General features: G+C 31.8%; 1 protein-coding gene across 2 annotated transcripts in view; it reads left to right on the plus strand.

Moving 5' to 3' along the window:
- Nucleotides 1-12,713, plus strand: part of LOC119066414 (1-phosphatidylinositol 4,5-bisphosphate phosphodiesterase classes I and II) — a 106,587-nt gene extending 93,874 nt beyond the window's left edge. Inside the window, exons 11-21 of one of the 2 annotated variants that reach the window (XM_037168886.1) lie at nt 305-533; nt 789-883; nt 957-1,173; nt 1,261-1,418; nt 4,514-4,684; nt 5,571-5,951; nt 6,168-6,312; nt 7,041-7,500; nt 7,562-7,903; nt 7,966-8,110; nt 8,841-12,713. In XM_037168886.1, coding sequence (XP_037024781.1) covers nt 305-533; nt 789-883; nt 957-1,173; nt 1,261-1,418; nt 4,514-4,684; nt 5,571-5,951; nt 6,168-6,312; nt 7,041-7,500; nt 7,562-7,903; nt 7,966-8,110; nt 8,841-8,999 — 2,502 coding nt within the window. In that variant the 3' untranslated portion in view covers nt 9,000-12,713. The remainder of the gene's footprint in view (nt 1-304; nt 534-788; nt 884-956; nt 1,174-1,260; nt 1,419-4,513; nt 4,685-5,570; nt 5,952-6,167; nt 6,313-7,040; nt 7,501-7,561; nt 7,904-7,965; nt 8,111-8,840) is intronic. The other variant, XM_037168887.1, reaches the window with a different exon arrangement.
- The last annotated feature ends 12,208 nt before the right edge of the window (nt 12,714-24,921 follow it).

A 24,921-nucleotide genomic window follows, 5' to 3' on the forward strand; every position in this document is an offset into this window, starting at 1 on the left:
TTTTCATCTTCGCTCTTATAACCATAACATCATTCGATCCTAAGACTGAATTGCCATCGTTTTTTTTTAATTTAAAAATTAAGCAAAGACTAACAAACAAACGGAAAATTTGTATTCTCATTAGGAAGGAAAATCACACTGCTTGAGTTCTCTATAAATATGACAAGAACAACACTTCACTTCAGACTGTAAAATATTTTCAAAAACGCTTTCCATAACGCGAATTCTTCATTGTCAGCAAATCAGTGCAATCACATGAGCATTCAACGTTTTTTTTTCTATCTTTCTTCCATCTCCTTTTCAGGCCAAAATAGCAAATTATTGTCGTGATATATTTGGAGATATGTTATTAGATAAGCCAATTGAATCTCATCCGTTATTACCGAATGTTGAACTTCCACCACCGTCAATGCTTAAACGGAAAATCATCATAAAGAATAAGAAAAAGCATCACCACCACCATCATCACCATAAACAGGGTGGCAGTTTAACGCCAAATAATAGCACGTTAAATAACTCGAATATCGGTGCAGGTAAATAAATAATTATATATGCCTATTTCTATTATTACACACACAAAATGCTGTGTGGAACAGTGAACGTTGTACTACGTACATCCTAAACATACATATAGAGAGCGTAATATTGATTGCCGCCATTGAATCGGTTTATTCAAAGTAAAGCAATGAACGCTCTCGCTATTATGTTATATAATCAAAGCAGAGGCATTTCTGAGCAAATTTCCGTTTTTGTTAAAACGAAAAAAGATTTTCTTTTTCTTTGTGCAGCAAATACTAGTCAAATATCAGCAACGGAAGAAGATGGAGGCACAGCTGTTCCAACAGGAAACGGTGACGTCATTCATCATGCCCCACCATTGCAGGTAATTTGATGTTTTGTGGTTGATTGGGAAATTACACCGATAAAACGGGAAAATTGACTTTTCTGGTGTTCAGCAAATTCGTCAAAGTTCCAAAGAGAGTACCGGTTCATCGGATACAGACAGTTCAAGTGAAGATGAATCAACAGCTGTCGCTGTTCCCGTTCCGACAACCGGAGTCATTCAACCAGATAAAGTAGCACAAACGAAAGAGACTGAAGCTGGAGCTGAAATATCTGCTCTCGTTAACTATGTGCAACCGGTGCACTTCAGCAGCTTTGAAAATTCTGAAAGTAAATGAAGAAAACATTTTTTTCTATTTTTAGTTTTTTTTTTGTTTAACTTGAACGACGGAATGTTATTTCATTGTCTTTGAATAGAAAAAAATCGCTGCTATGAAATGTCGTCATTCGATGAAAAACAGGCGACAACGTTGCTGAAAGAACGTCCGATTGAGTTCGTTAATTACAACAAACACCAACTTTCCCGTGTCTATCCAGCTGGAACGAGATTCGACAGCTCAAACTTTATGCCACAGGTAATAATATATTGTTGTAAGACGATGCGATTATAAAGGAAATAGCGAAAAAAATGATTTTCAACAAAAGTTTAATGAATAAAGTTCGTAGTGGCCAAATCTTCACTATTTATATTTCTAAACAATTTTCCTTTTAACAAATGAAATATGCTGTTCTTAGCAGAATCTGACCTCTTGCTAATCGTATGACGGTGTGGTATAAATCTGTTACTTCTGTTATTGAAACTACTGTTTTTTTGTAGGGAGGTTCTCTTACTTCATTAATCTTAACACTTATTTGCTATATGAGATAACACTAGCTGGAACTTATTGCTTATTTTTGTCGTTGGTGACGCTAACAGATGACTAGAGCCCAATTACCACATGTCTTACAATTTTATTTGTGTCTGAGTATTAAGATTGTCATTTAATAGATGGGTATACGTTGCGAAGCAAATTTCTTCGTCTGATAGTTTAGATCTAGAATAAATAATAGAAAAAAATTCAATTAGAGTTGCGGGAAACATTGACATTGACTCTAAACTCCGAATGAAATTAAATGAATTATATTTTATTTCATCGTTCAACTGTTCTGCATCTTCAAACTACTTTTTCAAAACAATCTAAAAAACACAAATCAATCTTAAAAAGGGGATATTATATTCGACCGATAGAAAAATTCAATTTTACCGATATAAAATAATAAATTACCGATAAAAATAGTACCGATAAAAAATAATAAAATACCGATAGAAATGTGGTGCATGTCACTGGCACCTCTTCCAGCTGGATGTTGGGTGACGACGAAGTTGACGTGAGTTCCGCCACACAGTGTTCCAAAACGTTACTGCCACATTCATAAATCTATTTTTGACATCAGTACGTCACTTTGTGACCCCTTTATGTCCGGAATTACCCTACAGTAACAGTAGACTTTCGAAAAATCAAGCAAAAATTTTGTTGGTTTTTTGGGTTTTGGAGCCCATTTTCCCCGTGAGGGGTTTGTAAATTTTCCTTGTTAAATATAAAAATCTTAAGGACGTTGCAACTTGCATTGAGACACCTCAAGCACACTTCTTATGGTATTTTCTATGTTCCCCTGCCTCTCGCCTTCACTTCCTACTACAGAAATGTTAAAGACAACGATTTTATTTCATGAGGCTTTTTTGAATTTTTTTGGTTATTGATGAAAATGTGGAATAAGAGATCTGTTTTACAGCGATTGGTGAGCAGGCAGGTTCGGGAACATAGAAAATACCATAAGGAGTATGTTTGAGGTGTCTCAATGCAAGTTGCAACGTCCTTAGGATTTTTATATTTAACATGGAAAATTTACAAACCCCTCACGGGGAAAATGGGCTCCAAAACCCAAAAAACCAACAAAATTTTTTCTTGGTTTTTCGAAAGTCTACTGTTACTGTAGGGTAATTCCGGACATAAAGGGGTTGCAAAGTGACGTACTGATGTCAAAAATAGATTTATGAATGTGGCAGTAACGTTTTGGAACACTGTGCGCCACCTGCACCATATTTTTTTTAAAGTGATGCCCCGGAGCGAAGCGGAGGGCCGCAATGTGAGCCGGGCGCCGGTACGATGTCGGTAACTTAGGAGTTTTTTTTTTCTTTCGCATCGTCTAATAATTAGTCCTGTTACAAAAAAACACGCTCATAAAATTTCGCAGACTTAGAAATACTCAGCCATAAATGGTGGAGGGGCCATCGACTTGTACATTTTTTCTATCGGTATTTTATTATTTTTTATCGGTAAAATTTAATTAATTTATCGGTCGTTTATTAACATCCCATAAAAAGTAGTTGCAGGACCACATTAGGTGGTTGAACGAATTCGCATTTTTTATCCAATTTGCTAGAAGTGATTATCACATACCGTTAGACAGTTTAATAAAATGTAAGTCTGCAGAAATAATTTGCATTTGGGAATTGGGTCAACGTTTCCCGCAACTCTTAGCTGATAATAGTAGAGAAAGAAAAGAAGATTTTTTCTAAGTGATGCCGGAAATTGTTTATAAAGAGTGGTCGAAGGATCAGTGGTAAAAATTTGAATAGCTGTAAAAATTTCAAATCTCTGTGTGCTCGAACGAATCGGCTCTTCCGATCTCTTATTTGTTTTCTGAATTCGAGTCCCGGGAAAAAATGAAAGTTTAAAAAACCGTGTCAAAGCACAATAGATTTGAGACCATATGACCAAGTTGTCATATCTAACTGACTGCGAAAAAGCAGATTTTTCCCTTTACACCCAACTAAGTAATTAATAGTTTTTGTTCGTTTTACGAAAATAAATCAAAGAAAGAAAAGTTTCGTAGAAGACGGAGATTTGTATCAATCTCAACTCTACACCATTCAACGACCACCCTTGGGTGAACCATACTAAAAGAGCAACCCAAGAGAATTGATTCAAACATTATTAATTAAACCTGAACGCAAAAGAATTTCTTTAAAATATTTCTAATGTAAAAGCTAGAGCTTATCACCCGAATCGTATTTGTCGTCACATTTTTAAACAACACATTCTACCTTGTAGAAACATTACAGCGACGGAATGTGGGCCTGCTATATTCGCCCGACCTCAATAAGTCATACCAGCTCCTCGCTCCTAATTGTTTAAATACTTCAAGACAATTACACTCGTTCTTCATGCAATACTGACAATAACAATTTTACATCTCCACACACTATATACGTTCCGAAAGTGTACCATTAGTTATAATATAATTCCGTAACAGAACATACAGAGGAAAAGGAGCAAGCAAAAGCTTTCATATGATTATAGATTTCATTAAAACAGAATCCTTTGTGAGCTAAAACGGTCGATAATAACCATCATTTGTGTTGTGACACTATAAAGTGAATTTCTGTCTGTGATAGGGAACCATGATATTCGATTTAGTTTGACTTGAATTGAAAATTAAATTCGTCGATGTTTAACATAATAGAACGGTCGGTCTCTTGAAGGGAAAATGGTAGAAAAAGGCTAATCTTATTAAAAATGCCATCTCATCGCATTTTGATGAAAATTGGATATTTCGAAGAACCTTAGAGATCTTTAATCTGATTACTCATCATCGTTGATGGATGTGTGTGTCGCATTGTTTTCAGTTATTCTGGAATGCTGGTTGTCAATTAGTTGCGTTGAACTATCAAACTTTGGATTTGGCAATGCAACTGAATTTGGGCATTTTTGAATACAATCAACGGTGCGGTTTTCTATTGAAGCCAGAATTTATGAGACGGAAGGATAGACGATTGGATCCCTTCGCCGAAAGTACGGTAAGTTCTGATCAATACCAAATTATCATTTTAATTACAGAAAAGAAACTGTCGAATCTCTCGAAATATTCATTTGACGTTCGATTACTTATTAGTTAAACTGTCCAGAAGACAAAACGCTTTGAATTCTCAGATCTCTTTTGAGTTACACCTGACCAAAAAATCAAACATTTGAAACAACAATAACATTAAAGATAAGTGCAGGAGTGACTCCTGAAACTTATCTTATTGTCCAGTCCACAATTTCTTCTCCTTAGCATCAACTTTCCTTATAATAAATGCTCACACATGCTCACAATCATTTCGGAGAGATAAAATTAATTTATTTTCATTGATCATCAACTCCGTATTACGATCTTTCAAGAAAACTTTACTTTACATTACTTTACATTGTACATTACGACCTTGTTTGGAGTTTTTTTTTATATTGCCGAAGGTGAGTTATAATCCCTCGTGGCAAAATAACAATCTCCAAACAATTACGTGAGGTATATTACTTGCAGCACCCTGTCAACGTGTCAAGTGTCAACGGTGTGTCCCCTGCGAAAATAATTTCATTTTCGCAGGGTGATGCAAGTAAAATATGTTCACTTTTTCATGCTTCATTTCAACGATATTTTGATGTACTTTTTATCACTAGTGACAAAAAGGACTTCCATATCACTCGCTTCGCTCGTTTCACTTGTTACATAAATAACTATTTTTACTACTGGAAATTTACTGATGTTTTTGCGTTTCTATCGCACGCATATTTCAAAAAGGTAATTTTGAAAGGTCTAACTAAAGAGATATTCTTATAAATCAATCGAACGTCACAAAAAGACGCAGAATTAATGTAATCCCAACGAATGTTTCAGCTTATTCTCAGACTCAATGCTTGTTTTAGGTTGATGGCATCATAGCTGGTACAGTATCGATAACAGTATTATCTGGCCAGTTTTTGACTGATAAAAAAGTTGGTACTTACGTGGAAGTAGACATGTTCGGTCTACCGGCAGATACAGTGCGAAAAAAGTTTCGCACAAAATGCGTTCGTGATAATGGAATTAATCCAGTCTATGACGATGAACCATTTGTGTTCAAAAAGGTTGTACTACCTGAATTAGCTTGTATTCGCATTGCAGCTTACGAGGAAGGCGGTAAATTTATTGGACATCGTGTCCTACCTGTGATTGGATTGTGCCCGGGATATAGGCACGTAAATCTTCGTACTGAATTGGGTCAACCAATAACTATTGCAACGCTGTTCCTATTTATTGTTGTTAAGGTACGGTTTGTTGTTAAACTTTTTTTCATTTTATTTGTTTGGTGAAAAATTCAGCAATTGATTAATGTGGCTCTTGGTTTGTCCATATGACAAAAAACCACCAACTACAATTTTTACCGACCATCACATGAAAAAAGTTGTGATTCGCTTCCTCCAATTCATTTTATTTTTTTTGTTCATTAAAACCAGTTGAAATTTACGTATTCCGTTTTACAGGATTATGTTCCGGATGGGTTATCGGATTTTGCTGAGGCATTAGCTAATCCGATAAAATATCAAAGTGAATTGGAAAAACGAGCGGAACAGTTAGCTGTTCTAATGGAGGAAACGGCTCCAGCCGATGACGATGGAGCAAATTCTTGTAAGATCCATTTTCTTATGAAGTGATTGTGCTTATAACAATTATTTATGAAAACAAAATGTTACTGACAGCGTAAATAACATTACTTACATCTTGTGGTCTACGAAACTAAACCTTTCAGAGACGCCAAGCAAAGTATAAAGTATAATTTAAATCTTGCCGAGGCTCTAATTTCTTTTGATCTTTGTAATTTCATCAGATTGATACAAACTCTAGTCAACTTCCTTTGTTTTAACAGACACACGGCAGATACATCAGAAGTTTGACTATATGATCTATTACTTCATTTGATTTAAGTATTTACAAGAGATTGATTGCAAATCTTTTCCTTCAATTATTTTGAACATGCGGTTTGCTATATAAGATCTCATTTATCGCAGCTTTTCGTTTATTTTTAAAGTCATTATCGATAACAGATGATATCTTTCCAATTGTTTTAGTTGAAGGATGATGAATGAATATCATTTTGTCCATTTAGCTGTTACAACTTGTATATTTCGCGTGTTTCTAATTCAATGCTCGACTTTCCTTCGAGGCTTCCATCTGTACTTTCCGATTCTTAGTTTCTCGAGTGAATCAACTTGAACTGTAAGAACATCTGTATTATAGCACTACAGTGATTTATCTTTACTACAAATATTAACCTCCACTCCACCGACACCTTTTACTGATTTTATTTTATGTTTTGTGTTGTTGTTGTATTTTTCTTTTCTTTTCACCAATTTCAGTTGTGATTGTTTCTATAGGTGCAACAAAGAAAGAAATGCGATCACTGGACGTAGTATCCGGCAGTCCCAAGCATCGTACCAGTATTGTCGCCGCCTCATCGTTGAGTGTTGATACTGGCCTAGAAAGTGAATGTGATATCAGTGGTGCTTCTAGTCATATTATTCAGCATCAGCCATCTTTGGATCAGACAACCACATCATCGAAACCGATCGCAACCACGACTGAACCGTCAGAAATGATAAATATTTGTGCCGAACCGTTGGAAAAGATTCTGGAGCACAAATTGGTGAAAGAGAAAAGACTCGAAATGGAAAAGAAAATGGACACAATGCGAAAGAAACATGATAAGGAGAAGTTGAGAGTGTCCTCGCAGAAAAGTGGAGACTTGAGTGATGGCATTCGACGATCAAAGTTCTACATGAACAATAAACTGGTGAAGCGACTAAGCAGCAAGAATATGTAAGTTTTCTTGAGCGACACGTCGAAACTGTGTGTATCACCAATAATTTCGCTGTTTCAGTGACGTAAACGTACCCATTCCACCATGCCCGACTGATTTCAATGAAGCAAGTGACGGTGATTCCAGTGACAGACCGAGTGTAACGCGAAGTCAGTCCGAGCGTTTGATATCAGTGTGTCGCGAGTTCAGCTCTGCCTATCAGGAGATACAAGAAAAGTATCACGAAATCATTTACAGTACTGCCGAGAAAGTGATGCGAAATTCGCAAACCAGTCAAATGAAGCAACTGAAGACGATGTTGGAAAAAGAGACCAACGATGTCATGAGACAATTGAATCTGGTGCGAAGAGATGAAGTGAAAAATTTGGCATTGAAACACAAAGATCGAGACGAGTTGGTCAGGTAACGATCGGTAATTTTGTCGGTGCAATCGATCGGTGTTGATGTTGGAATTTTCTTTGCAGAATGAAACGGGAAGTGGCTAGTTCATTGGTGGAGAGGGGTGTAACGGAACGGGTTAGACTTACTCAAGCCTACGAGAAAAAGCGAGACGAACTACAAAAACAACATGACAGCGTGAAAGCAGCCCTGATGGAACATAAGTCTAAGGTGAGACCTTAGAAACTAGTTAATGAATAATGGGTTTGTGCAACTACTTTATGTGTGCCTTATCCACATCCAAGTACTCTTTCCAATCGGTTACACAAGAAGCACACTACTTAGCTCATTCAATCAAAAGTTTTCTTGCCCACACAAACTTCGGTGCATCGTTTCATTTTTTAGAAAATTTGGCCCGTACGAAATTTTACATGAAACGTCAGTGAAATTTGTATAGAAATTTAATTCAGCTGATTTCCAACTTGTACACTCATGCGTGGTAGTGACAAAATCGTATAAAGACGCAGAAGCAGTTTTGTTCCTATGAGTGGAACAGCTGAATCAAGTTCGTATACAAATTTGACTGACGTCAACTGTGCTTTAACTGACTCTTCTTTTATATGCCAAAACGACATGTCAAATTAAATTTTAGCTTTTAAGCCTGTAACAGCTTTCGCTTCACAGTTCTCCGTTATGTTATTTACTTACAAAAACCCCCAAAAACCAGTGGTTATTAGGGTTTGAGTAAATTTGCGAGCAAACTATGTCCCACCTGCTTCCATTGACATCTATTGGCGTACTATTTCATTCTATTGACACACTATTTCCTTCTATTGCCACCAACAGATGAAATTTGATGAAATTTAGTGAAACAATTTCGAATTTCCCTAAAAAATTTGGTGAAATTTACTTGAATAATTCTCAATGTTAAGCCCTGCTCAACCTCATTTCCCTCACACAGGCCAAAATGCTTCTGGAACGGGAGACCCGAACATGTGTGTCAGCTGAGGGATTCCTGGTGCTGTTCAATCCTTTAATATCGTCATCAACTGCCGCACATTCGAATCAATCGACAACCGGTAACAACTCAGTGCACAATAGCGGAGCAATGGAATCGTAATCAATGCTGGAAACTGAGGGCGAGAATTTTTTTAAAAAGATAGAAAATGCGCTTGATTAGTCGAAGATTTGTTGATGTAAAATTTTGTATAGGAAACCAAGATGTTATAGTCACTCAAGATAAGTGGAAAATTGGAAAATACTCTTTATATATTAAAATATATTACTTATTATGGCCTAAAATGTGTTGATGTTAAAATATTTAAAATTGTAAGTGTTGTTTATAATAGACTAAAGTAATAAAAGATAAACAGAAAATAAATAGTGAAAAAATAATAATGTTTTAGGGTTACAGATTTGTTAAGACTTACACACAACTTCTATTTAAAAACAGAAAAATAGGAAATGAGAAAACATTTTTTGTTTGTTTTCCCGAAAATCTCATTATGACTCGATTGATTAAACTCAGTTTTTTTCTTGATTTTAAACCAAAAAGAAAATCAAATTCTTCCATTCGTATTTCTGTTGATTTCTTATTTCACTTTGGAATTGTCTTATGCAATTTGTGAACATAAATATATTCGTATTTGGTAGATGCATAGAGAGTTATACTAAAAACAGAAAAGTAAAAAAAAATTATAAACGCAAAGCACTTCTTGAATTGAATGTAAAAAGAGAAACAGATTTTAAAAAAACCTAAAATATGAAGGAATTATATTAGAATAAATTATAAAAATACAAACAGAAAACATAACATAAAATGACTAAAAATAAAACGTGTGTTAAAAAGAGAGAATTTATAAGTGCGACAGTGAAAAGAATAAATTAACAACTCAAGTGATTTGAGTCAAGTCTCGAGTTGCACTCAGAACTTTTTGATTGATATTAGAAATTGTTCTTTGATTATTACTTTTTGGCTCACAAGATCCAATTATTTGGTAACTAATTCAATTAAAAAATCTTAACCTTTTCACAGATGACAAGGACGCCGGCAGTCAAAGACGTGTTTCTCAAATTTCTAAAAATTCCCAAAAGTTTCTAAAAAATTTATAAAATTTCTCAACATTTCTTCAAGAAACTTTTCTAAAAACTTTGGGAAATTTTCGAAATTTTTTGACAACTTTTGGTAACTTTTAGAAATTTGAGGAACACTGTTTTGAAAAATAGGCACTGCCGCGCCGGCAGTAATAACATACCGAGTTCGGTACCTTTTTTGATCCAAGTATTTTGCCTACGGAATCTTTTACGTCACTTGTTTTGAACCGCCAGTAAATGGTGAATGGTAGCATTTTAGTGTTTCAGTACCTACAAATTTACCCTGATTGAGGGTAAAACAATTAGTGGAATTGGTGGAATTAGTTGAACTTTCGAGCTAAAAATTGAATTGTTTCATACAGAAAAAATTGAATATTTGGAAATTGTGGTTCTTACTAGTAGTTTTTCCCTCCATCCTGACGCACAGTTTGACCTAGTTTCAATCACAATAACTTTGAAATCTGTCTCGGTATCTACATTACAAAAGGAGACAACGCGACGATGAATAGTGTAAAGTTTAACCTTTTCTCACACAAATTAACTTCGTGAATTGTCTCGGTATCTATGCCTTCCAGGGTGTGGCTTTTAGCTTTTTCTTTGAGTCCTACATAGTCCTACAGTTCTCGCTGTTTTAGGTAGTTTTAGACAAGAGCTTTCCAAACCACCCTCAAACACTTCTTTAGGTTCAGTGGCACTTCATATAGAATTTGTTGTAAAAGTTCAAAATTTTCGGTCGGTACTTTTACTAGTTATTGCCAAAAAAGAAAACGTCTTGTACATTCGTGATTTTTGTGGACATTTTGACGATGTTCTAAATGCATTTACAATTACTGAAGCATTGATTGTGATACTGTATTCACAGACTACGAATATGTCACCAGTTTTATCATCGGATCTACTACTTCTTTTGTTCAAAGGTAAATCGACAGGTTGGTGAAAAATCTTTTATTTCGTTTGTTGTGACATTCATTTTCCTATGTATTAAGACCACAACCAGCGCTAATCGCTTATTTTGGTTTGTCTTTATCGAAACAGATGACTTAAATTCTTATTTGATTTTAATGGATTGTGTCCTATAATTTTCCCATAATTTTTATTATTTCCTTGGTTCATCCTTGCAAGTTTATATAAAAATATAAATCAGCGACCTATGACTCTTTGACGATATGGAAAACCGCTCTGTCTATAGGTTATTCTCTCAAAATAAAAATATTTAAGAAATTACATTGAATTAAGTGTTAGAGACAATCAATAAAGATACATTAACGTTAGTCAAATTAATAAAACATTTAGAACAAAGTGCTTGCAATTGAAACTTAAAAGTCACGGATGTTTTGAAAGTGTAAAGAAGAAATGACTTTCATTTATCCAAGAAAACTATACACCAGACATACATAAACTAACAGGATACTGGATACAGGACACACATTTTTCATATTTTTATCCTTTTTCCAACAAATTTGTAATGTAAGGAAAATAATCCGAAACGCATAAGACTTGGGATTTCCCCGGTAGTTTTTGTCTGGCTTTAAAGTGTAATAAAGGACTATTTTTGGGAAATCATTTTACCAATTTTTCTTTTTGGGAAAATCGAAGAAAATGGTTTGAAATTCAAGAAAATATTGGAAAATGTTTTCATAAAAATAGTCCCTGTAATAAAGTGAAGTCTTCTTTTAATCAGGACCAAAACGTTTACCCCTCAGATATTTGCGATTTGATGAGTCAGTCAAAGAGTAAAAAATACAAAAATTAAAAAGAGTTCTCAACTCAGTCCTATATGGCGACTCTTTACATGGCATTCCCAGTCATTTGATACGATTTATGGAAAACAGTCGTAAGATCATGAAATGCTGTCACTCAGGTGAAATCATGTAAAACTATCTTAAGAAATGTAGCTCCAACCAATTCCAACTCAAATAACATTCACAACACATCATCACTGATTCAGGGCAGCTAGAGATCTGATTTCAAATGACATGTTGTTTGGACGTTTGATCGTAATATTGAGGCTCCTTGAAAGTACATATTATTAACTTTCAGACCACTTCACTAATTAGCACTACGCCACCATAGATCTTCATACCATGAATGAAATATTCGATTTTACTGCAAAGAGAAGAAAACGTTTAGTCGTATGTGACATAAATCAACGATCTCTTTTTGACAAAATTCACATCGCTGCTTCGCGGTAGCTCTTATTACTAAGTTCATGCTGTGCTATGCATCATTGCATAAATCAAAAGAATTTATGTTAATTCAGTAAGATTCGAATAAAAAGAAGTTTCTCTCGAACGAGATACAGAAAGCGGTATTCAAATCGTTCAAACAAACAGACAAAAGAACTTCAGTTAAAAGTTGTGAATCTTAAAAAAAACTGTTTGGCTATGTACTACAATTGGAGACAAATAATTAGAGTGTTGTACACCGGTGGTAATGAGTGCGAGTCCATGCTAGACGAATGAAACTACTGCAACAAGTTGAACACTTTAACTATTTTCGTTATTGTACTTATTAGTCGACAATTTTACATAACTCTATCACACCACTTCTCTTACACACATCGTACAATTCAAGCCAATCTAAAGAAAATATTGTTGGACGGAGAACCACCTTAGATGTTGTAATTAAGTAAGTTCGACAAATTAATTCTTTATAAACAAAATAACAGAAAACAAAACAATAAAAAAAAGATTCCTTTCAAAGGACGAAGGTTGTTGTATACAAAAAATAAAAAACAAAAATTGTAGAATGTGGCGCTGGACCAGTGTCAAAGGAATCGTGATTGAATTTGTATAAAATAGAAACAATAATGAGGAATTCAAAATGGAAATATTGTAACAAAACGCTGAACACGTAAAAATGTAAAAAAAAGATAAAAAACAAAACCAAAATATTGAATAATAATCTAACATAAAATACAGGGTTCTTGAACAACTCTAGTCGTCTTAGTAGCGTGTAGAAATGAGAAAAGAATATTTGTTTAGGAACAATTTTTTTTAGAAACGTATTACTGAATAAAAACCAATGTGTCAATATTACTTAAAAAGAGATAATAACCGGAGTTGATAACATTGATAACACGTTTATTATACCAAGTTTTCAAATGGATTAAAATAGAAATTTCGCTTCAAATTTGGAACAATTTATTTTGAAAAGCTTATTGCAACAGGCTAAATATAATCTATAATTCTGTACATAGACAAAACAAAATCTTAATGGTCTCATCACTCAAATTTGTTTTTAATTTAAAATTCATTTTTTGCATCTCGTAAAAATAACCTGCCAAAGGTTATTCGCTCATGCACTTATTTAGCTCCAGATATCCAAACTTTCTTCAAGAAGACTCAAACGTTCTGTCAATAAATGAATAAGTCACCTGTTATCGACCGACAACGATAAAAAACCCAAGGAAATTATATACTGACATCAGTATATAAATTCATTGAAAAAACCAATTAAGTCCGCCTTGTGATGGTCTTATAAAGCAAAATGTTAAAGGCAAAGAAGTAAAAGATTTTTAAGAATACTTAAATGAAGTAACAGATTTGATCACTTAGGACCAAGGGTAAATATTTATATAAATGATTCTCAAAAGATTCCTTAAAATCACCGAAAATTTTGTGAATCTTTGAGAATTTTAGGAAATCTTTATGAATCCGTTTTTAGATATTAGGACTTGATTAGGGCGTGGATACACTGCCGATTTCAAAAAGGCTAACTGACGTGAATAGTTTAATGCATAACCGGATCATGTCACATTAGCGAATTATAAGAAAAATGAAATTTCATCGATTTAGCTACCTTAGGTGGACAAAAGAATGGAATTTCATTTGTTCTAATTGACCAATGTAACATGTACCATTTCAGCCTTTAGCTATTCATATAGTCTTATATAGTCTCGAAAGGTTGGAAAGTTAAAGTAGAAGGACATTTTATTTTGTCAATGCTTTCGATGACAGATGACTGAAAAACTAATGTTTTATGCTCGAATTGTTGGTACGATTTAGGGCAGAGGATTGCTTAGTAAAAATATTTTAATATTTCAAGCTCTTTGTGTTGAGAAGTTTATTTATATTTTTGTACAAAAATCATCCCAATTTTGTGACTGTGTAAATATAACAATACTAAAGAATCAAAGTCAAAACCACTGTTTCGTATTTGGCCTAAAAATCTTAAAAATATCTCGAATTGAATAAAATGTAATTTAGCGAACTTAATTTGTATAAAAACTTGAAAAAAAAAGAGAAAGAAAATCCAGGCATTTGTTAAGCAAGTGGTTTAAATAGAAAATTACAACACGACGTTGCTGCAGAAGGGTACAATTGCGCTGTAATTTTCTATTTCCAATACTAAGTTTAACTTTGAACCCTTCACACTTGCGCCAAGAGTTCACATTTCAACTTGATGATAAACTAGTCTCGCAAATAACCATAGAGTTGGACTTGAGAGATGACATGTCGGTGCTGTTAATTTTGTCATGTCTAGGTACCCATATAATTTTTGGGTGCCGAGAAGACTACGCTGTCACCCATCGAGTACATCTCTATGCAGATGTGTTAACTCTCATACAATTTCTACGATTTTTTAGTCTAATGACATTTGATTTACAAAGATCGGTTCAGTACGTAATCAGCTCCCATAATACAATTTCCAAGAAGTAAACTTTGAAGGAAAATCTCCTTTCTTCTTGCCTTTCTTTCATATAGTAACTTATTGTAAGTGGGATTATACTCGAGTCTTCTTGTAAGTGGGATTATACTCGAGTACTGTATCGATCATTTTCAAACTAAATTTCTTTAGATACATGATCTGATTTTCATGAAAGATCTTTCCACCAATTCTCTTGATCATTTTACCCAGTGCCAGTGTATTCGATTCTGTAGTAATTCTGACCAATGTTTAGAGACCTTGAATTATTTGATCGTCAGTTCTACAGACTCAGAATGAAAAATCCAAAGCGAGGTCCACTGCATTCTTTATAGAACTGAAATAACACGGTTATAAGCGGTTGACATAGAGTACTTAGCACTGGAAGTCTTAATCAACAGTTTTCTTAGCGCAAGTAAATGTGAAAAAATAGTATTTTGAAAATGTTCATAAAATTATATCTTTGAACGAAAAGAAAATAATTGAAAAGGCACAACGATTATTTTCGCTTTTAAAATGTCTTCTGATGGTCCTTTTCTCAACAGTTCACATTTCTTAATTCAGTTGATAATTTGTTGAAAGTGCGATATAATACCCACCAGATCTGAAGAATGATAAAATCTTAACTTAACGTGCCTTGACTATAGTTTCATTTACTTTTTGTTTAGATCCATTGGATTAGTCTGATGACTTTCTTTTAAGCAGCAATAGCATTTGACGTGAATGAAGGAACAGTGCGTTGTGCTTACAATTGTATGCATTGGGTCGATCAAACGTGACGCCGAGCTTGACGTGTTTTCTTTCATTCGCGATATGCATTAATTACTACTTAAAATTCTGATTTTTTTTATTTATTCATTTTTTGTTTGTCAAAAACAGCTAAGAACTTTTACAGGAAAACACTCTTTCATTCCATTCGCCTAGTCTTCGTAAATTTAGCCATAACTGATTGGCCAAATAAAATTTGAATCAAGACTCATAGTAGAGTCTCAAAGAAGGTGGAATTTTTCTTCACAATAGATGAATCTGCATCGTACGCTAGGGTGCTCAATTTTACCTTTTTTGTCGACTTGGCTGGATTTCACGACGAAACATCACTTCGAAAGTCATATCTTCAGATCTAATACCACAAAAAGATTTGCAAGAAAACTCCCGATTTTGGCTGGTTTATCCTATGAATCCGATTTTCATAACAAACTTTACTGCATTTACTACCAGAGATGTTCTCGAAAAAACTTTCATCTTTTGTGGGCACACCTCGACCACGAAAAACCATTTCAAATCGGTTCCAACATACCAAACTTTGACGCTTTTTCGCTTTGCTGAGAAAGCCACAAAGTCAAATGTCTGCAGACTTACCGCTTTTGAGAGCTGAAATATATTTTTTATCTTGAAGTCCATCAGTCAATTCAACAAAAATTAAGCACTTAAACGTACACCTATATAAGGAGATTTCGATTTTCACTTAAGTTGACGTAAAATGTGGAACGTAAAACGACTCTCCATATATACTTTGTAGATGTAGAAGTTACTCATAATTTTTTAAACCTCACGTCAACCTATAAGTGATAACCGCAATCTCCCTATTACTACTATCATTACGTAACTATAATAAATAAGTAGAACCCTGTTCGTTGAGTTGATATAATAATTAGCAACATTGATTATGTAAACGTGTGAAAAAATCTATTATTTTGAATATTTGAAAATTACGTTAAAAAAGTACTTGTATATAATATTGATTTAGATTTAGAAAATGGATATAACTGTGTAAGATCGATGTGTTACGACTATATTTAAAAAAAAATTAAATTATTGAAAAGAATAAACATTGTTCAATCATTACGACATCATCAAATCTTTTTATTATTGCTGCCTTAAACGAACTAATTGGATCTGAAGAATTACTAAAATAACAAAATCTTAACTTAACGTGTCAGTTGACATTTATACTCATTCAAAAACTTTTCATGTCCTGGACCAACGCACTTCAAGCAAAAGTGCTATTTATGACAGCTGCCAAATAGAGTACTTTTTGTATGAAATTTTATCCCCACTCTTTTTACAAAGTAAATTTACAAGAATCTACCGTCTACCACAGATAAGTAAATAACTATTTTTTATAAAATAAACTTAACAAGAATCAATAAAGGAGTTTTATTTGATTCCGCAGTAACTATTTTTCATGCTTTTGTTTTCTCTAGGGACCACAGTGGCTTATTACTCACCTTGGGAAAACAAGAAAGCTGGTTTAAGTCGAAAAAGCAAGCAATGTTACATTACGTCCCAAAAGTCTCAAGCTAATCAATAAGCTCTCCTGGAGATACCCTACCGCCCAATTTCACAGGAATACTGGTTACGACACTGTTTTTGAATGCGTACGGAATTTCACAAGGAAGGTTGACAGCTCGTGTACGGTTTCGGATTTCGAACTCATAAGAAATATGGTCGATGATGTGGAGTCATGGAAAAGCTATTCTATGCGATATTACTGGTTGAAAGTTACTCAATTTATCGATCCAAATGCGACTAAAAAGCGGTTGTTTCTTCTGTCGAACGTCTCGTAATTTTATTATTACATCATCAGCGATGAATGGAAAATGAAAATGTCAAGTACAGCGAAAGCGAAAACATTGAAAATCATCTTTGTTCACCATTCAAGAAACGTACCAATTCTTTTGGTTAACAAACTTTCTATGGGATGTAACAATCAGGGATACATGAGCGCCTTCATAAATTAGGGAATCTAGCAAGAAAAAACGGTCAACATTTGAACGAAAATTATTTGCTCACTCCATTCGGAACTTAAGCTTTCGAAACTTTAGGCTGTGTGGGGCCAGAAACTATGAAATTTGTTCAAAAATTGGGATCAATCATGAAGGCTGATTCAGGGGAACCACGTTCAAAGGAATATTTATTACAGAAAATTTCAATTGCCATTCACAGAGGGAACGCGGCATGCGTGTTTTCAAAATACCCTAGGAGCTAATAGAGTAGATGATTTGCATTTTTTGTAAAATATTTTTTTTTTTTAAAAGATCGATTTTTTATTGGCTTCGCCATTGTGAGCAGTTTTTTTTTCGTTTGTCAATAAAAAAGTATTTGATCAACGCACTTCAAGCAAAAGTGCTATTAATGACAGCTGCCAAATAAAGTACTAATTTGTATGAAAAAAGATTCAAGATTATTTACAGTGCCAAAATTTGTTCGATACACTGTCTAGTTTCAGTACCCTATTTAGAGTACCGCTAATGCTTGAAGTGCGTTGGTTTGATCCGTTTTATGAATTTAGTTTAGTTTTATATAAAGTTCATGGGGAGGTTTAAGCCTTTTTTCCTCCGATTTCCGGGATGCACTCTTAGCAAAAATGTTTATATCCTTTATAAAGGGAGATCGTGTTCGTTTGTTGCAAAATCTTTGAAGAGGAAGATTGATTCTCATTAATGAAGTTTCAAATGAATTCTGTCTGAACAAAGAAACGTGAAACTTGAAATGGTGGTATTTCACACCCTTTGAACATAAGCAAATTCAAGGAAATTTTCGATAATTCCAATAAGAAACCTGTATTGGTTTGGTTTTCTCGTCATTACAAAGTTTTATAGATGAGACCTATGTCAGAATGAATGTTGAAAGTGTCGCTAGGACAATTTGCGAAAAAACTAAATGTTGTACTGCATTTTCGTCCCAAAACTAAGTATTTTTTGTAAAATATTTTGTTTTTAATAAGATTCAATATGGTGTCTGTCAGCCATTTTGTTGGAAATTTTGTCCGGCATGACCACCTGTAATATTTGATCTTAATTCACCTTCTAAATGAAAAGAATCAGAAAAATTCGGTTGAAAATATTTGATTTTCAAGCAAAATATTCAAATTTGTAGTATATTTTAGTATATTCAATCGGAAAACTGGAAAATCCCTGGCATGCTAAACGATACTCGAGACCAATACCATTAATTTGAGCTATCACACGCCACTCATGTAGATTCGCAGACAAAAAAGTTAGAAAATCAGATTTTTTTTAAATTGTGCAGAATGAAACGTAGAACATCATTGCCGAACAAAGTTTTACTCCAAAAATTTCAGTTTAAAAAATATTTAACTTTAAACTTAAAAATGAGAGTCAACTTTCGAGAAAAACTGAAAAATCTCTAGGAAAATTGGAAAATCGCAGAAAATTTTTCAAGCCAAAATAAACTTTGGACTTTCACCTTTCATTTGAGCTATCAGAAGCTATCCTACGTGTCACACAGCCGTAGAAATCACTAGACAAAGACACCTCTGTACTTGAACTTTGACGAGGCGAGGCGCCACCAACAATCTCCAATCACTCGATTTGCCCAACCCGTTCGGTAAACGTTTCCATAGGACAAATCCCTTATCGACTCAACTAATTCATCCTCATTATTTACAAACATCAATTTCCGCCCTTGTACACACACGGAATTTTGAAAACCGACACATTTTCTATTTCTGTGTTTTACTTGAGTTTCTGATTTATCCATAAAAAAATACATGCAAAATTCATAAAAAACCAGTAAATCACGAAACAGAAAATGTGTCGGTTTTCAAAATTCCGCGAGTGTATGTACGTAAATATATGAAAATTATTCCCGTTTCTCGATAGAGAAACGGGTCTTCAAAAAAAAATTGCGTTTGTTTGTCCGCAGCCCAACATTATACTATCAATAAAATCTATCTACTACCTGTTTATGTATTATGTATCTATCTATCTAACTATTACCTATCGTACGATTAACTATCCTATTATCTATCTACTTATCTATCTATCTATCTATCTATCCATATGCCTATCTATCTATCCATCTATCTATCTATCTATCTATCTATCTATCCATATATCTATCTATCTATCTATCCATATATCTATCTATCTATCCATCTATCTATCCATCTATCTATCTATTATCTATCAAATATATATTTTCTATTATCGATTATCTATTATGTGCCTGGGCCTGGTCCAAAAAATATTTTTTGAGTTTGTTTGTCCGCAGGCCTCAAAAGTGGCCTCGCAGGGGTCTGCCGGCAGGACGTCGGAGGCCATTTTTCAAAAGTGGCCTCGCAGGGGTCTGTCGGCAGGAAGTCGGAGGCCATTTTTCAAAAGTGGCCACCCAAGGGTCTGCCAGGGCGTCGGAGGCCATTTTTCAAAAGTGGCCTCCCAGAGGCCTGCTGGCAGGACGTCGGAGGCCATTTTTCAAAAACGGCTTCTCAGAAATATGTCTACTAGACCTACGAGGCCAATTTTCGAAAACAGCTTCCCAGAGGTCAGTCAACATGACCTACAAGGCCAATTTTCGAGAACGGTCTCCCAGGAATCAGTCGACAAGACCTACAAGGCCTATTTTCGAAAGCGGCCTCCCAGGAGTCAGTCAACAAAACATACGAGGCCAATTTTCGAAAAAAGCTTTTCAGATGTTAGTCAACAGGACCTACGAGGCCAATTTTCGAAAACGGTCTCCCAGGAGTCAGTCGGCAAGACCTACAAGGCCTATTTTCGAAAACGGTCTCCCAGAAGTCAGTCGACAAAACCTGCACGGCCTTTTTTCGAAAACGGCCTCCCACACCTTAGCCAATAAGACCTTCAAGACCATTTTTTCAGGATTTTTTCAGCCGTAGGATATCCGATGCTTTTCTTTGAAAACACCCCCAAACGTCTCCCTCGGTCTATACATTAAATCATCAATTGTAATTTCCAATGAATTAAAATCTTTTTAGGATTGTATAATCTGATGAATTGTCACAAATCAAGTTGTAAGAAAATCGAAAATGAATCTTGTAAATATTTTTCAAATATTATCTTATTTATTTGTCCGATGATGAGCTTATCTCTATTGATGTATTACAAATATTTACGATGTATGTCTACGGCTGATCCAAAAAAGGGTTTGTTTGCCCACAACCCCTTACAACAATTCAAATATTCATAAGACCTTACAGATCGATAAAATTGAGAAACGGGAGTGCCACGTTAGTGGCCTTACTTGTTTTCCAAATGATGAATTTCAACGTTAAAATTAATTATTTTCCAAATGATGAATTTCAACGTTAAAATTAATTATTTTCCAAATGATGAATTTCAACGTTTAAATTAATTATTTTCCAAATGATGAATTTCAACGTTTAAATTAATTATTTTCCAAATGATGAATTTCAACGTTTAAATTAATTATTTTCCAAATGATGAATTTCAACGTTAAAATTAATTATTTTCCAAATGATGAATTTCAACGTTTAAATTTATTATTTTCCAAATGATGAATTTCAACGTTTAAATTAATTATTTTCCAAATGATGAATTTCAACGTTAAAATTAATTATTTTCCAAATGATGAATTTCAACGTTTAAATTAATTATTTTCCAAATGATGAATTTCAACGTTAAAATTAATTATTTTCCAAATGATGAATTTCAACGTTAAAATTAATTATTTTCCAAATGATGAATTTCAACGTTAAAATTAATTATTTTCCAAATGATGAATTTCAACGTTAAAATTAATTATTTTCCCAAATGATGAATTTCAACGTTAAAATTAATAATTTTCCAAATGATGAATTTCAACGTTAAATTAATTATTTCAAATGAATTCAACAAAAATAAAATGATGAATTTCAACGTTTAAATTAATTATTTTCCAAATGATGAATTTCAACGTTAAATTATTATTTCAATGATGATTTCAACGTTAAATTAATTATTTCCAAATGATGAATTTCAACGTTTTAAATTAATTATTTTCAATGATGAATTTCAACGTTTAAATTAATTATTTTCCAAATGATGAATTTCAACGTTAAAATTAATAATTTTCCAAATGATGAATTTCAACGTTTAAATTAATTATTTTCCAAATGATGAATTTCAACGTTTAAATTAATTATTTTCCAAATGATGAATTTCAACGTAAAATTAAAATATAATTATTAAATTAATTATTTTCCAAATGAATTTCGCAATATGAATTCAACGTTTAAATTAATTATTTTCCAAATGATGAATTTCAACGTTTAAATTAATTATTTTCCAAATGATGAATTTCAACGTTATTTAAATTGAATTTAATTTTCCAAATGATGAATTTCAACGTTTAAATTAATTATTTTCCAAATGATGAATTTCAACGTTTAAATTAATTATTTTCCAAATGATGAATTCAACGTTAAAATTAATTAATTTTCCAAATGATGAATTTCAACGTTTAAATTAATTATTTTCCAAATATGATTGAATTTCAACGTTTAAATTAATTATTTTCCAAATGATGAATTTCAACGTTTAAAATTAATTATTTTTCCAAATGATGAATTTCAACGTTTAAATTAATTTTTTCCAAATGATGAATTTCAACGTTTAAATTAATTATTTTCCAAATGATGAATTTCAACGTTTAAATTAATTATTTTCCAAATGATGAATTTCAACGTTTAAATTAATTATTTTCCAAATGATGAATTTCAACGTTAATTATTATTTCAAATGATGAATTTCAACGTTTAAATTAATTATTTTCCAAATGATGAATTTCAACGTTTAAAATTAATTATTTTCCAAATGATGAATTTCAACGTTTAAATTAATTATTTTCCAAATGATGAATTTCAACACTGATTTCAACATTAAATTATTTTCCAAATGATGAATTTCAACGTTTAAATTTAATTATTTTTCCAAATGATGAATTTCAACGTTTAAAATTAATTATTTTCCAAATGATGAATTTCAACGTTAAATTAATTATTTTCCAAATGATGAATTTCAACGTTTAAATTAATTATTTTCCAAATGATGAATTTCAACGTTTTAAATTAATTATTTTCCAAATTGATGAATTTCAACGTTTAAATTAATTATTTTCCAAATGATGAATTTCAACGTTAAAATTAATTATTTTCCAAATGATGATTTTATTTCAACGTTTTAAGATTAATTATTTTCCAAATGATGAATTTCAACGTTTAAATTAATTATTTTTCCAAATGATGAATTTCAACGTTTAAATTAATTATTTTCCAAATGATGAATTCAACGTTTAAATTTTTTTTTGATGTTTCGTTTTTAAATTATTATTTTCAAATGATGAATTTCAACGTTTAAATTATATTTTCCAAATTGATTTACGTTTAAATTAATTATTTTATGAATTTCAACGTTAAAATTAATTATTTTCCAAATGATGAATTTCAACGTTTAAATTAATTATTTTCCAAATGATGAATTTCACGTTACATTGTTTTCCAAATGGATTTAACGTTTATTTCCAAATGATGGATTTAACGTAATTAATTATTTCAAATGTATGGATTTGAAACGTTTAAATTAATTTATTTTCCAAATGATGAATTTCAATAAATTTTCGTTCCAAATGATAATCACTTTATTTTTTTTAAATGCATGAATTTCAACGTTTAAGTTAATTATTTTCCGAATGATTCAACTTAAATTAATTTTTTCAGATGAATTTCAACGTTTAAATTAATTTTGTTCCAATGATGAATTAAACGTTTAAATTAATTATATTTCCCAAATGAATTTAATTAATAAATTCATGTATCAAACGTTAAAATTAATTATTTCCAAATTGATGATTGAATTATTTTTCAAAGTATCAGTTTAAATTAATATTCATGTGATATTCCAAATTAATTATTTCAATGATATTATAAATTAAATTAATAATTTCAATGATTGAATTTCAAACGTTTTAAATTACAGTTATTTTTCAAATGATAAGTTAACTGTTTAAATATAATTATTTTCAATGATGGAATTTCAACGTTTAAATAATATATTTCCAATGATTGATTTCAACGTTAAATTAATTATTTTCCAAAAATATGAATTCACCGTTTAAATAATATTTTCAAATGGATGATATTAAGTTAAATATTATTCCAAATGATGATGTTAATTTTTTGCTAATTTCACGTTAAATAATTAATTTCAATGTGATTTCAACGTTATATTTATTCCAAATAGATGAATTTCAACGTTAAAATTAATAATTTTCCAAATGATGAATTACGTTTTAAATTAATTATTTTCAAATGATGAATTCAACGTTTAAAATTAATTATTTTCCAAATTGATATTTCAACGTTTAAATTAATTATTTTCGAAATGATGAATTTCAAGTTAAAATTAATTATTTTCAAATGATGATTTCAAGCGTTTAAATTAATTATCGTACTATCCAAATGATGAATTCAACGTTTAAATTATTATTTCAATGATGATTGTATGTTAAATTAATTTTTCCAAATGATGAATTTCAACGTTAAAATTAATAGATTTTCAAATGATGAATTTCACGTTAACTTAATTATTTTCCAATGTGAATTATCAACGTTTTAAATTAAATTATTTTCGCAAATGATCGAATTTCACGTTAAATTAATTATTTTCCAAATGAGGAATTTCAACGTTTAAAATTAATTATATTTCAAAATGATAATTTCAACGTTAATAATTAATTATTTTCCAAATGATGAATTTCAACGTTAAATTAATTAATTTTCAAATGATTGAATTTAACGTTTAATTAATTATTTGCAAATGATGAATTTCAACGGTTTAAATTAATTAGTTTCCAAATGATGAATTCAACGTTAAATTATTATTTATCAAATGATGAATTTCACCGTTTAAATTAATTATTTAAATGATGAATTTAAGTTAATTAATTAATTTTCCAATAGATGATGAATTTCAACGTTTAATTAATTATTTTCCAATGAATGATCTTCAACGTTTAATATAATTATTTTCAAATGATGAATTATACGTTAAAATTATTATTTTCCATATGATGTATTAAGTTAATTAATTATTTTCAAATAGATGGAATTACGGTTAAATTAATTATTTAATGATGATTTCAAGTTTAATTAATTATTTCCAATGATGAATGTTCAAGTTTTAAATATGTATTTTCAAATGATAATTTCAACGTTAAATAATTATTTTCCAAATGATGAATTTCAACGGTTAATAATGTAATTAATTTTCCAAATGATGAATTTCAACACGTTTAAATTAATTATTTCCAATGATGGATTTCACGTTTAAATTAATTATTTTCAAAATGATGATTTCAACGTTAAAATTAATTATTTTCCACCGAATGATGAATTTCAAGTTTAAATTAATTATTTTCCAATGATGAATTTCAACGTTTAAATATATTTTTCCAAATGATGAATTCAACGTTAAAATTAATTATTTTCCATGATGAAATTTCAACGTTTAAATTAATTATTTTCCAAATGAATGAATTTCAAG

This window comes from Bradysia coprophila, chromosome IV (genome assembly GCF_014529535.1).
Source record: "Bradysia coprophila strain Holo2 chromosome IV, BU_Bcop_v1, whole genome shotgun sequence".
In the NCBI taxonomy this organism is placed as follows: domain Eukaryota; kingdom Metazoa; phylum Arthropoda; class Insecta; order Diptera; family Sciaridae; genus Bradysia; species Bradysia coprophila.